Below are 15,531 nucleotides of genomic sequence, written 5' to 3' on the forward strand. Positions count from 1 at the left end.
CCTCTCCCCGGGAAGTGTCACGAGGCAATGGACACGAGCCATGTGGCCGCGAACAAGTCACCACATGCCCCCGTGTAGGGGTCAAGTTCTGGCTGAGTTCCCCTTGTAGGATTACCTGAGACTTCTCTGCGCCCAACACGTTCACCATCACCTCCATCACCGTCTCGTGCATGCCAAGGACTCGCATGAGGTTGGGATGCTGGTAAAACACCTTGTTGTTCATAATGTCTCTACGGTAAAGACGGGACAGAGCCTTCAGCACTTGCTTCTATCAGTGCTATGAGCATTCAGGGTTGAGGACACACAAATGCGCAGACACAGTGGGGGTGAAGGAATGCAAATGTGACAGGCTGGAAGGTCCGAAGAAGCTACCAGGTCAGTCAGAATATATGTGGAGTGCCTTTTTTAGCTGACAGGAATATTCTGTGCTCATTCAGGAGTATTCTGTATTCATTTCTATGAAGTACTTTCTTTCTTTGAGACATTTCCTTCTAATGACATATTTCACAGTTGTCCTTTGTCTTTTTTTTTTTTTAAGATTTATTTATTTATTTGACTGAGAGAGAAGGAACACAAGCAGGAGGAGTGGGAGAGGGAGAAGCAGGCTTCCTGCTGAGCAGGGAGCCTGATGCGGGGCTTGATCCCAGGACCCTGGGATCATGACCTGAGCCGAAGGCAGACGCTTAACGACTGAGCCATCCAGGCGCCCCTTCCCTTTGTCTTTTTCCTTGAAATAGTTTTGAGACAGCCCAAATTACTGGATTTCTCTTCCTCCATGTACTCAGAGTTTTCTATATATCTATTTTCCTCCTCTCATCCTTATATCTAAGTCTCTGTGTACTTCAGTTTTCTTAATGATGGGGATGTACCCCTTTCTTAAAGGCAGCTGTATATTAGATAGATACCCATGACATTTTGGGGCAGCAGTCTTCAAAAACCAGTGAAATTAACAATGAAATATATAAAATTGTATTTTTAAATCATTCAGTATAAATTCACACATAATAAAGCTGCAGGCAAATCAAAATGCAGGAGCAGCCTGTGACGTGGCTGTGTAATCCCTCACAGGGCGGCTAGCCTCGGCCTGTCCCTGTCCCCTGAGTGCTGGCTGCTGTTAAGAGGAGATAGCACCAGCTTTTACTGCTGCTCTGTCTACTGCAAGGGCCAGGGGAGAAGCTAATTCTGCAGGTTTGTTTTCCCATTAGAGTCTCTTCATTTCTAGTACATGCCTGATTCTTCCCTGGAAATGAATTTGAAGCATGAGAACATGCTTCATGGGGCAAGGGGTTGCCCCAACCCAGGGATCCTCAAAGTCCCTCTTCTGGGGATCGGGTGGGGTTCCTTCAGTGGGCTGGCTCCAGGGCGGTGGGATGGTACATGGAGCAGCAAGAAGGTTGTGGTCCTAGTTCTTGATTTTATTTTATTATTTTATTTATTTATTTATTTTAGATTTTATTTATTTATTCATGAGAGATAGAGAGAGAGAGAGAGAGGCAGAGGCAGAGGGAGAAGCAGGCTCCCGGCAGAGCAGGGAGCCCGATGCGGGACTCGATCCCAGGACCCTGGGATCATGACCTGAGCTGAAAGCAGACGCTTAACCGACTGAGCCACCCAGGCGTCCCCTAGTTCTTGATTTTAATCAAGTAACACTGTGGGCTGGTCGGTTAAATTTTTTGGGCTTTGGTTTGCTCATCCACAACATGGAACTATACCACCTAATTAATGGAAATCTTTTTGATGTCTATAATGCTATCTTTTTGACAGCATGGCTTCTAAGGAAGAGCCGTGAGCTATTGTTATGAGGGAAGGTGCCTTGCACAACTGACAAAAATGACTCTCTGGGTTTGTCCCAAGCAAAGAGAGGGATCAGCCAGCAGTTTCTCAGAGGGAAGTCTCAGAAGAATTCCAGTCAAAAGCTCAACTGCTCAAATAATGTCTCTCCTGTTGAGCTGAACACACTGTTCCTTCCTCTGAATTGTTTTCATTGCCTCCCTGGGGCTATTTTCTTCAGACACAAACCAAATAACTGGTTTTCTCCCCACTGCTCCTCCCCACTGCTTCTGGCAATGTCCCTTCACCTCGGTGTCCTGCCGTCTGGTCTCGTCGGTTCTCAAAGGTGACTGATTCAGCAAGAATGTTATCCCATGAGGAGTGAAATCAGGATGGTGGCACACAGGGATTTTATACTACTGGATTCTGGAATATCTATATAGCCAGGTAAACCAGTTTTCCCTCCTGAAGTTCTCCTGAGGGACATGCACTCAACTGTGAACGACCTACCCCAGGCCATTGATCATGAGCAGCTCCTCTTCCTTGCCCATCCTGACACTGAGCAGGCAGCGGATCTGGCCCAGCGCGGCCAGCAGGTTGATGGTGTCGCTCACGGAGACCTGACTGATGGTGTAGGTCTTCCGCAGGGCCTGCAGCAACTCCCCGATGCTGTCATACTGTCTCCGGAGGAGGTTGAACATCATCCGGACCAACTCCGCGTCTTGGATCTGGTCCTCCTGGGCCCAGCGGATCATGGTCTGTGAGATGAGCTCCTTCAAGGTTGCTAGAAGGACGATAGAGAGGACCGGTATGGTGGCTGTCATGGCACAGGGAGAGAGCTGTGTATCTCAGCCACCCCATTCGACAAGGACATAACATCAGTGGTCAAGGTTAAAACATTCTTTTCCTAAGGGTGAATATGGCATGCAGAGAAGTGAAATACATCATCGAAAGACATATATGTGAACCATACTACAAGAAATGAATATCACAATTTTGAATGGAGAGTACTAAATATTTTATTTTGATTAAATGACATTTGAATCGATACTGGAACTAGAAGACTAAGTAAGATACTGTCCTTGTGTTCAGGGGCTCACAACCCAGTTCTTTACATTTTCATTCTGATTTTATAAAAAAAAGTTTGTCTTTATTTTATAACACAGTGTAATAAATACTAAAATGTGCAAGTGCCATGGGACAGAGTGGGGAGTAATTAATTCTGGGGCAGGGGGTGGCAAAGGCGTGAGAAGGTGACACTGGTCACTGGCTCTTTCGAGTCAAGTGATATTAAACCCTGGATTTTCTCTACCATGGATACTATTCCCCAAGTACTTTAAATATACCACATACCATGAACTGAGTAAGCCACACCATCGATGCAAGAATTCTAGAAGATATTTTGGATGACACACACATAAAACTCTGTTAGGAGATGGAGAGAAGCAGATGGAGAACATTCTATTAGGTCTGAAGACTTTGCAGCTGGACCGCTGACCATCAGCCCCTTGAACGGACTGTGTTGCTCTGATCTTCGGCAGGGGTCAGCGAACACTGCCTCATGACCACTTCCACAAGCATCAGGAGAAAAGCCAGGATGCCTCTGAATTCAGAAGTTATCAGGGCTCATACGGGTTGCACAGAAATACCCCTGGCTGCCCAGATAAAGGAAAGGTCATTGAAGTGGGATCGGATCAACCGTGGGACCTTCAGAGGTTGGACTAAGAGGCTCCTGAAAAGTGCTGAGTGGCATTGGTGTGGTAGGATGGTCAGAAGGGAGAGGCAGATCTGAGGTAGAGGAAAGAGGGAAAGATGGCTTGCCAGAACGTCTGGGAGGGCACTGTGCACCCCCTCCCCATGTCTCTCACACACACATGCCTCCAGAAAATGCGATGACAGGGGTGAGAAATGCTGCTCTAAAATCACAGTTGCCTCCAAGTCTGGCTCTGCCTATCGCATTCCCACAAGGTATGGATGGCACCAAGATCCTTAATTCAGACCTGATGATAAAGGCAGAGCTTAGGGGACAATAAAGGTCATTCAGTCCATCAGTGAAGAAACTGGGAATAAGCTTAGATCGGTGCCTTTGGTAGCCTGCACCACCTCTAACAGTCTAGTTTTCTACCTCCATGTCATTATATATGGCAGATGTCTGCTCTACATACAGTCTTGGCTCATCATGAGGATATAAAAATAGAACTTGGTTACCAAAGCTTCAGAAGAGATCTAGATGTAAAGGATGAATTTAACTTACTGCTGGGTCTATCAACCCTGTGGGTGTTGTAGGTTCAGATGAGAGACAGGCTGCAAAACTTAAAAAAGGATACCCAGAGCAGAAAGAGGCAAAGTTAAAAGATGTTCCTAAGAGACTTCACTAGGGAGGGATTGCTGACTAATATCTGTTAGGTTAGATAATATCTCTATCCTCTGGGGGGAAATCAGTTATTTATGGGACAGGCTGGGCTGCTGTCAGGAGCCTATTTCCTCACTGGCCAAATAAATGTAAGAGTTTCTGTTTCTCCCAGTTAATAGTCACAATAAGGAATGAAAGCACGACAAAACCGTACAACAGACACTCTTGGACCCAATGAAAGTTTTTCTAGTCCTGTAAGTACAATTCCCCCTTCAGCCTACCTCGTGACCTGCAAGAATTATGGTTTTCTCCACTAACAGCCAAATTCTCTGCCGAGATCATTCACATCACAGTCCCTGCCGCACATGAAAAAACAACCACCAGAATTGTTAGTCAGCTCAAGGACCATCCTCTTGTCAAAGGGAATTTTACAGAGTCCTAAGGAAACCAAGCAAATATTAGTTTTCCCTTAACTTGGCTTTCAGATTAGTTCAGGAACTGGGTGAGCTCTTAGCCACACAGTGATGTAATAATCCAAATCAACATTCATAGAGAAAGGAACATTTACAGCAAAACACCTCTTGAGAGGGCCGACGAGAAAGGAGACAGCCCTTTACCTGAGAGAGTGGAGCAGGAAGCACCCGAAGGGTTCTCTGTCCAGGCAAGCCTTCCAGCAAGTGTAAGAGAATGGGATCAACAATTATGTGTGTGTGACCAAGCAGAAGCTCAATTAAAAGGAAAACATGACCCCAAGACTCTGACAGAAAAAAGCAAGACTCACGGTCGTGTTATTGATGGACAGATGTAATTCAGTGAATGCACGGCATTTAAGGCCATTCTTGTAGGACAGGGTTTCAAACTGGGAGATGGAAGTTCAGAAACTGAGAGAAAGAATAACTATGAGAAGAAAGAAGACTGAGGAGAGACGGCGGGGGAGGAAATATTCCCAAGAGCCCTGAATGCACGGCATATTTCATGGCCTGACATACACTAGAGACCGAGCACCACCAAGCAAACCTAGGCTGAGCTAATGAATTTCTAATGCTCTGAACACCTCTGGGACGGAGAAGATGGAGCTTTTTACACCCCTGGCAGCAATGCTAGTGAAAATTCCTCAGATTTTAATTAGCTCCCACGCACCGGAAGTAGAGTGGCATAAATGTACCAGGGTCCAGAGGTTAAAAAGATTGTTTTCTAGAATGTGGTAGGCTCTTCATATATCTGTACAGCTGAGGATTAAAATAATTAATGCCTATAATCATGTCTGGCACATACTGTGAGCTTAATAAAGGTTAACTATTCTATCTATACCTGTAGTTGTAGAAGTGTGGTCCACAGAGCCTTAGGGATTCCAGGCCCTTTAGGTGGTTTGCGAGGCCAAACGTATTTTCATAATAATTCTAAGATGTGATTTGCCTTTTTCACCGTGTCGACAGCTGGCCTGAAGGTATAGAAGCAATGTGGGTACAAGAGGGGGTGCCTCAGCGCGAATCAAGGCGGTCGCACCGAACACCAAGCTTTACCAACATATCCCCAGAAAGATGCCCAGTTTCACATGAGAATGTGCCACTTGAAATATAAAAATAATTTTATTAATAATAAACTCTTTTTTTTTTTAAGATTTTATTTATTTATTTGACAGAGAGAGACACAGCGAGAGAGAGAATAAGCAGGGGGAGTGGGAGAGGGAGAAGCAGACTCCCCACCTAGCAGGGAGCCCGATGCGGGGCTCGATCCCAGGACCCTGGGAACATGACCTGAGCCGAAGGCAGATGCTTAACGACTGAGCCACCCAGGCGCCCCTAATAATAAACTCTTGAGTAGGCATCTTTCTAATCTCCTGGGGGACAAAAAGGGAAGGATGCCTACAACACTTCTGCTGCAAACGGGCGGTGAGAGGACTTTGTGAGGAGAAGGGCTTGTGTGGTTGTCGGAGCTGTAAGCTCAGCTGGCTGCGCGTCTCCCGGAAGGCTCTTTTTAATTAAAAGAACACAGACAGACCAGGCTGGTTCATCAGACTTGGGTGAATGACAGACATGTTCTTATAATGAAAGAAGCAAGCTCGTCACTTCAAGGAAAACAACGGAGAGTATCTGTTGCCAATAATATAATTTTTGAGCTTTCAAGTGAAAATGAGAATTTTAGAAAATGTTTATCTGCCACAGTGAGTTTGACAGCTTCCCGGTACTTAAAGACTTTCTGATTAAATTGTTGATCTTAACAAATGTGATTTCTAAAATATTTTATAATGAAATATGTCAACATTTGGAAGTTCTGCATAACTTGGTGAACCAATAATTTCCCAAAGACCAAAGGCCTTATGTTACAAAAACATTCATGGGTAAAAGACCTATTTAAATGAAAGACAGACCAATGAGTTCTTATATAACCAAGCACAAAAATTTCCTTAATGTTATTTCAGGTTCTACATGGCAATGAACTTTTGAGAACGTACTACTTGTTGAGCTCTGATGTAGTATCAAAGGAGAATAAGCACAATTATCTGAAAAAGGCTATTAAAATACTCTTCCCCTTTCCAACTATGTATCTCTGAGACCAGTTTTCTTCCTATTCTTTAACCAGGTATAAGAACCCAGCTATCTTCTATTAAGTCAGACATTCGAGATTTATAAAAATGCAAAACAATGTTGCTTGTCTCATCATTTTTGCTTTGTTTTGAAAAATTTAGTCATTTCTCACAGAAGTATATTATTTATATAACATGTAATGGGGTTTTTGTTATTTTTAAATGAATGAATTATTGCAAAAATTTGTTTTAAATTCTAATTCAGCAATATTGATAGATGTATTCCACAGAAGCTAAAGTTTTTTGAGGTCTTTGATAATTTTTAAGAGCGTAAGAGGGGTCTTGAGGCCAAAAAGTTCAAGAAGCACTGATTTATACAAAAGGGTCTATGCTGAGGTGATAGCCATGACCGGGACACAAAGCCTTCCCTCCAGCTAAGATCGAGCCCTGTTCCGTTAGCCTGTGTGACCCCAATCCAGTAGCTAACATGTGAACTTGGACAGTTACAGCTTAGGACGCTTTCTATGTTTGTTTCTGGATGGGAGGTAGACTGAACGTGAGTGTAAGATGGGTAAGACACCTCACCCTGAGAAATAAAATGAGGATTAAAGCAGCATTATTTTGAAACTTGAATCCTGGCAGTCAGGAAGGACCCCGGCCATTGTTCCTGCATCACCAAAGGGGGCTCCCTGCCGGTCTGAAGGGCTCAAGGTGCTTCCCTCCTTATATCAATTTGGGTGCAAGCTGTCATCTTCAGAGCAAGGAGTGGGGGTGGGTGGCTTTCACACTGAGGCTGCCTGGCCTCGTTTAGCCTGCTTGCAGCCAGCGCGATCGGACACGCAGAAAAGTGGGCTGCAGGACAGAGAGGGAGGCACTTAATTCTTTGTCCCACATTAGCTGACCCTTCAGCAGTGATGTTACTCTCATTAATACTGCAAACCAGGGCTGTCGCCTACAGAAGGCTTTGTTCTGGAGTCACTGTGTATCCAGGCCTCAGGACAAATCTCATTCGCAGGTGCCCGCCATCCTCGTCTGAGTAGCTGAGTTACCCTCCAGTTGTGCCAACTCCTAAATGAGCTAACCAATCGAGTGATAACACTGAGCTAACTAGTCTGTATGAAACTATTTCAAGACACAACGATTACCCGCAGCATCTTACTAGACACTAGATAAACACATGTAAGGCATTTAATGAGAAAGTATAAGATAATGAGTAAAACTGTGTTGTCCAAGACATTTAGGAAATATGACAACTCATAAGAAGGTACAACTTCTCTAGTAATATAAAAATGCCAAAGAAATTAGAGAAATGATCAGATCTTCCTCCTTTACTTTCCCCCCGACGTGTCCTTCCTCTAAAGCTCTCCATATTTCTCAAAGAGGTCCACATCACATGGAGACTAGAAAAGTAGGGAAGAAAAATCTCTATTGTGAAGTTAAGAGGGGCCCTCCCAGGGATGGATGAAGCAGTCTGATGGGAAAGACACTACCCTTCGCTATGGCTACTTCGGAATGCCATTTTCTTTCAAGAGCTGATTCACACAAGCAGTCCCTGTAGTAAATACTTTTACGTTTTTCTGGTATCAATGGTGGAATGCTGACAAATTTGGTAGGATTTTCAAACAGCAAAGGGAGTCAATTCTTGAGATACATTTGAACCTCTTTCATAACCACAGATATATTAAGAGCAGTTACCACTAAATACTGATTTCATTTCTGCTGCTTTTCTAAGTTCCTCTTTGGAAATGCCACCCTTTAATGACTAAAAAGACACTTTACTATGCATAAGAAACAGGACTCCTGAGAGGGAAAGACTCCAGGAGAAAGGTAAGGAGTGGGACGGGGAGGTTAATTCTATTGCTTGCTGTAAGGTATGGCCTCGTTTTACTCACACTCACACACACGCACGTCTCATAACCCCACTCAGATCCCCCACCACACGTGATAAAGTTGCTTCCACACTCTTTGCCACAGCTCTAGGACTTTCAACCACTAATTTACCTGTTTCAAGAAGGCCTTGTCAAATGCACTAGATGGTTTAGCTCATGAGGTTCTTAAAAAGCTATGGTGTTCTTTCCAAAAAGCAAAAAGATGTGTCACCAAGCATTTGTTTTCTGATGAGAAAGGATTAGTAGAAAACAGAATATCTTTTGAAGCGAGTCATGTACACGTGGTTCCCTTGATAATTACAAATGGCTTCTTATTAACGTTCTAACTTGCTCCACTTTTGCAATTAGTGTAATTAGGGATAGTCACATTTAGGCAATTATATTAAATCTATGATCTAGAAACTGCATTTTAAATAATTGTTTAGGCTAACTCAGAAATGAGATATTTCTAAGGTACTGTATTGTTTAGGGATACTTGATCCCTTGAAAGATACTTTAAAAGAAGAATAGCTACTTCACTACTTGATTTCTGGACTAGCCAGACATTACAGATGAGAAACGAGGATTAGAAGTGTCCTTAAATTAGAGTTAGCCTTGGTACATCAGTCTGGGGGGCTCAGGTATTGTTTACTGTTAAGTTGTTTACCTCCCTCCACTTGTCATTGTGTAACCTACTATTGATCCTCAGACCCCAAGCCTACATTCTGTGGCTTACAAGAAAGTTCTCCAGAGTTACCCACTATACTTGGTAAAACTCTTTTCTAAATGGTCAAATTACCAGCTTTGCAATGGCGACTGCAATAAGAAAAAGACCCATCTCTTCTCATCGTGCAGGTTTACAATTTTAGGCTGCTGGGTCTGGAAAGAATCTTTTCTTTTCACCTCCAAATTTAGATCACAGTCCAAGTGGCCATCGAGTGTTGAAATTCAAGCTTATTCTCAAAGAGCAGATGTTGGCCATGGACAAAGCAAATCCCTGAAGCTTACAGATTCCCAACCTGGGCTGGTGTCAGAGTTCCATGAGTGTGCTCCTAAATCTGGGTCAGTTTGGAAGAAAAAAGTCTTCCAATTACACTGATGAGAGGGAGCAAACAAAACAGCACTGTACTTAGTTTAAACTTAGAAAGCGATTTATAATGCTCACGCTTACAATGGGGAAAGAAAAATAATTATGTGCATCTAAATTATGCACACTTATTTTTAAATTCTAGGTGATTAACAAGTCAGCTTGTGGTATGCTGTCCCTGCTCTGGAGGCATTAACAGGTGGTAGATCATTTGCAAATATCAAGAACCAATGTATTTTGACCTCTGTTTTCTTCCTCCCTGTGGTGGGCTGAATAATGACTCCCTCCCAAATATTCACCTCCTAATTCTCAGAACCTGTGAATATGTTACCTTATAAAGCAAAAGGATTAAATTAAGGATCTTGAGATGGGGGAGATTATCCTGAATTATCCGGGTGGGCTCAAGATAATCACAAGTGTTCTTCTAAGAGGGAAATAGGAGGGTCAGAGTCCGAGAAGGAGATGTAATAACAGGAGCAGAGGTTGGACCAGTACCATTACTGGAAGGGGCCACTAGTCAAAGAATGCAGGAGGCCTTTGGAATCTGGCAAATGCAAGAAGTAGATGCTCCCCTAGAGCCCCCAGAAGGAAGGCAAGACTACTAAACTCATTTTAGACTTGTGACCTCCAGAACTGGGTGATAATGAATCGTATTGTGTGAAGCCACTAAGTTTATGGTAATTTGTTGCAGTGGCGATAGAAAACTAACATGCTTCCCCTGGTAGAAAGTCCTGGTTGAAGATACTTGAGGCTGCAGATCAGACTGGAGAGGCCCAGTGAACAAGCTGCTAGGGAAGAGCTCGCAGAAGCTGGGTCCTGAGAGAGATCCAGCTGTAAGTTTTTGCTGAGGCAACTGGAGTGACAGGGCTGCTGACACCCTGAAGTCTGCCTGGATCTGGCCCCGAGCTTGTGTCAAACCAGAACAACATTAAATCAGAAAGCAGGGGCGCCTGGGTGGCTCAGTCATGAAGCGTCTGCCTTCGGCTCAGGCCATGATCCCAGGGTGCTGGGATCGAGTCCCACATCCGGCTCCCTCCTGGGCGGGAAGGCTGCTCTCGCTCTCCCGCTCCTGCTGCTTGTGTTCCTGCTCTCGCTATCTCTGTCTCTGTCAAATAAATAAATGAAATCTTTAAAAAAAAAATAAATACAGAAAGCACCCATTGCACAACTTCTCTGGCCCATTAGATAACATACACAGAGTGCAGAGAGCATGTTCCCTAGCTCCTGTGACGCAGCTTTTTGGCCTGTACGCTCCCTCTGGACATCAAGAGCTGGAACTGCCTGCATTTCAATAGTAACCACTGCATAATGAAAGGTAAAGATGATAGCCATCATGACATAATGAATATTCCTGACCACGTGTCAAGAATCCACTTGTGCCTTCTTCCTTCTCAACAGAACTGATTTTGTATAGATAGCTGCCTCTCTATCTTATGGCCCATGAAAACTGACCCAACCCCACTCCACAGGCAGGCTCTGCTGACGTAAGTCAACCAGCACATTTTATTTTCTAGGGCACACTCAATGGTTCACGAGTTGGCCTGTGACCAAGTTCTTCAAAGGTGATCTCAGGATCCTTGCTTTGAATACCAGGGCAGGAGAACTTTTCTTACTTTTCCCTTGGACACTGTAGCACATGGATGTGAGGCCCAGAGTTGTACCCACCATCCTGCTACCAGCCTGAAGGCAAAGTTAGAACATGGAACGACTGTGGGGAGAATGAGTGGAGCCATAAGATTAACTCAATCCAGTGGCAGGGTCCATCTCCAACTTCCAGGTAACCAGTCAATGAAGTCTTTTACTGGCTACTCTACCTGAGTTGGATTTTCTTTTATTTTTTGCTGAAAGCATCTGAAATGGTAAGTGTGGAGATAAAGTTCTTAGGACCTACACTTTGTATATTTGCTTCAGAAGCTGGGAGGTATACCAACCTCTAAGTACTGGAACATTAGACTGAGCACTATTTTATTGAATCTTATACTCCCTGCCCCCATGGGTAGGAAGATCATTATTCTCACTTTATAGACAAGGAAACTGAAACATGTGGAGGTTAAGAAACTGGCCTACCATCATAATTAGTAAATGACAGAGTTGGGACCCAAACCTTGGCTACTGGAATCTAAACTCATCTACTTTTCCAGCTGAGAGCTGCTTACTTTCTATAGCTTCACAAAATCCGGAAAAATAGTTACCCTTGTTAATGCTTTTAAACTTATATTATACTGTCTAGATGCTCTCTTAAACAATAAAGTGGATTCAGAAATAAATCCTGAAAATCATAAAGCCTTGGCTCTTTTTCTAGCAGACTCTGAGCTAGGAAGATTATTCACATTCCCAGAGCCTTGATTTCTTCACCAATAAAATCAAGTTAGCAAAATAAAATTCATGTTGAAAGAGATGAACGTCAGGATGATGTAGTGACAAGAGTGTGGGCTACTTTGTTCCAGCCATGTGACCCTGGTCAAGTCACTTTACCTCTCTGTGTCTCTATCCACTTCTACCAAGTCACAGATGGCTTAATACTCTAGAACTCCAGGTCTACCTGACCTGTGGAGCTCTTGAAAGGGTTGTACTAATTTATTCAAATGGCAAATGAACACCTATGCTTCACTGGGTTAAAGTAATGAGCACCACGAATTTTACCCCCACCTTTTAATGCCCACCAGCCCTATCACGAAGCTATCCAACTTGCTTTTACTAATAGTACAACTAGAGGTCAAAAAATAAAGCAAAATCTTAAATCTAGTGGTCGCTGACCACAGTGAGTGGTCACTGTCAAGACACCACCCCACACTACTAATCACTCACGTGGGGGAGATGAGGAGCGGTAACTTGATGGCTTTTTGATGACTGTCCTGATTGCTGACAGATGAAGGACCCTTCCCCTGTCAGGGGTCAGATGGCACCATAACACCCTCCTGATTTAGTGGGTAAGATTCAATGGGAAGGGCTCATGCCCTCTGTGCTCTGTGCCCCAGAGCTTCCCCTGAGCTGAAAGTCTGGTCTGCTTCACAAGGTGGCCAAATACCTCCTATTTATTAGCAGAGAAGGTCAGGGAGAAAATTAAACCCATAGCCTCTGAGGAGACTTGGAAAATTCGTCAGGCTAATTTCTGTGTGCCTTTCCAGTGCCTCTTTGGCCCAGACGGTGCAGCAGGTGCCTCTTATGCTTAATTTCACGAGAACGAGGCTGTTATTGGGATCATGGAGAACAAAGTTACAAGGCTCTCAGAGAACCTGAAAGGACAAGCCTGTAAAGACAGCCGGGAGCACTGTTCTTGGAGCTGCTCCGTGTGCTCTGTGTCATCAGGGCCCGGAGACACAGAGGCGTGCGATGGGGCAGGGACAGTCCCAGGCTCTGCTGCAAGCCCAATGACTGTGTCAGCCCAATCCTCACTTTGTCTGTTATTTAGGCAAAGAAACACTCCAGTTCAAGAAAGAGGCCAAGACTCCTGCAGATAGGGGGTCTGCCGAGCCAGCCATGGCAGTGAGTGCTGCAGAGGAGAAGGAGCGCTGGAGATGGAGACTATACATAACTGGTGTGGACCCACGATCCCTGCCAGCCGGCCTTCGACATGGCTCTCAGAGAAGGTTGTGCGTGGACAGTCATGTGGCCGATGTATATTTCTGCTGAATCCATTTCTAAATGCCCCTCCTCAGTGCTTTTCTGCCTCGGCCAGAGCCTCCCCGTCCCTGAGGGTGGAGATAAGTGGGGAAGCAAACTGCTTCACCCCAGGACTGCTTCCCCAGCCGGCTGGATACCCCCTGAGTCCCAGAGGCCGTCCTGCCTGCCTGCGCACCGTGCTTTGGCAGTGTGGCCGGATTCTGCCCATCCAGCTCCGCGGCCGCTGGGCTCGCATCTGTCCTATGGAGGTAATTAGCCTGTTGTTTTTGAAATCAGTCAACCAGCCTCATAATCACTTTCTCAAAAACATTCCCACAATGAAACGACCATTGATGACGGGATGACGATGGGGAAAAGAGCACAGAGGGCAGCTACGGCTGCTCACGGGTTCCGGAGGGGGAACCCTGAATGAGCACGGGGTGGAGACGGGAAAGGGACAGGCTCGGGGCCTGAGGCCTCAGTCTTTGCTGGGGAAGTGATTGAATCGCTTTTATCTGAGTTCCTATGTGTATTCAGTCTGAAGAAGAAACTGACGAGGTGGGCTACAGGCTGCGTATCCTCTAGGCCCCTGCTCCCCACTCCTGTCCCTCCAGCCCCATGGCCCGGCCAGGGCACCCCTGCATGGTGCTCTGAAAGAGTGTGGGCTCTGCCTATGAACATGACCCCAGTGTGGGCCTCTTTCTAACTTCTTGTAGGAATCTTGTCCAAATTATTTTGCTTCTCTCTTTGTTGGCCTGGCGTGCAAAATGGGGACCTGGCTGTCACTGTATCTAGTTGTTTGTTGTGAGGATAAAGCAGATGAGATGTTGGGAAGTGCCTAGCACAGTGCCTGGTGATTATTTTGGGTCTACTCCAGTAATCCAGATTTCCCCATTCGAAGGCCAGCTGATGAACAACCTTAATTCCATCTCCACCTTAAACTCCCCTTTGCCATTTAACCTATCTATAGCTTCCAGGGATTAGGACATGGACATCCTTGGGGCCATTATCCTGCCTGCTACACCATACTTATTTGAGTCCTCAGAAGCTCTCATCTAGAGCACTGCAGTGACATCCGGTGGGCCTCCATACCTCCAATAATCCTGCACGGCGATCCTCTGGATTGCCATCTTGCTAAAGCAGAGTTGACTGGTGCCTAAAACAGTGCCTGAGATATGGTGGGTGATTAACAAACATTTTAATAGCCCAAAATAGTTAAAATTAAGTGCATACTCTGTGCCAGGCACACTTACAAGCACTTTGAATTTTTAACTAATTTATTCCTCATGTCAACCAAATAGGGTATTAGGGCTAGGCCCATGTTTTTACAGATGAGAAAACTGAGGCACAGAGAAGTTGTCACCTGCTTAATCTCACAGATATTAGGTAGCAGAGCAAGAATTTAAGACCAGGTGGCCGAAGTCTAGAGCCCTATGCTCATAACTACCTCACTATTGTTGAGTAAATGGATAATTTGGTCTCAAAGACCTTTCATAGCCACTGCCTGGCGGGGGGCAAGGGGAAGGCAAGATAAGGGATGGCAACTAGACTCAGGTGGACAAAGGTTTGAACTTTCATGCCACCACTGTGTGATCCTGCCAGGTTACTTAATCTGTCTTTACTTCAGTTTCTTCAACTATCAAATAGGAATAAAATCACCCACTTCATCTACTGCATATTTTGAGAATTACATGAGGTAATACAGAAGTGCTTAACACAGTGCTCAGGACTCAGCAGTTACCACATAAATGTTAACCACCCCCTCCCTGCAACGTAAGGCCAGGTAGTATAAATACATGGTGATGACTAATATGTCACACTCTAAGGCTGAATGTAGTTTAACAATTGGATTTCCAAGCCACTCTGTCCTAACACCACCCTACCTCTCCCCTCTACCCCATTCCATTCCTCTGAGAATTCAACCAATCTCACTTGGTTGCCTCCTGGCATATGACATGAAATTTTCTGCTCTGGGGCTTTGTCAAAGCAGCTCTTCTCATCAAAAATATCTCCCCCCTTTATTTAAAAGAATTTATTTATTTGTCAGAGAGCAAGAGAGAGAGAGAGAGAGCACAAGGAGGTGGAGTGACAAGCAGAGGGAGAAACAGGCTCCCTGCTGAGCAGAGAGCCCTATGCGGGACTCCATCCCAAGACCCTGGGATCATGCCCTGAGCCAAAGGCAGACGCTTAACCAACTGAGCCACCCAGGCGTCCCTGTCTTTCCCTTCTTATTTTATCTACTTATCTACGTTCTTTATGGAATCTGCCCAACTCCTCCTCTCTGGCCACCTGCTGTATTTTACCTACACTTTTATTATAGCAT

The 15,531-nt window shown here is 44.8% G+C and overlaps 1 protein-coding gene across 1 annotated transcript in view; it reads right to left on the reverse strand.

Annotated features, from left to right (window-relative positions):
- RYR3 (ryanodine receptor 3) overlaps positions 1–15,531 on the reverse strand; it is a 354,804-nt gene that overhangs the window by 135,927 nt on the left and 203,346 nt on the right. The window contains exons 40-41 of the mRNA XM_021695474.2: positions 2,281–2,554; positions 116–230 (exon numbers count right to left, since the gene is read on the reverse strand). Of these exons, the coding sequence (XP_021551149.1) occupies positions 116–230; positions 2,281–2,554 (389 nt within the window). The remainder of the gene's footprint in view (positions 1–115; positions 231–2,280; positions 2,555–15,531) is intronic.

Source organism: Neomonachus schauinslandi, chromosome 9 (genome assembly GCF_002201575.2).
Source record: "Neomonachus schauinslandi chromosome 9, ASM220157v2, whole genome shotgun sequence".
Classification (NCBI taxonomy): Eukaryota; Metazoa; Chordata; class Mammalia; order Carnivora; family Phocidae; genus Neomonachus; species Neomonachus schauinslandi.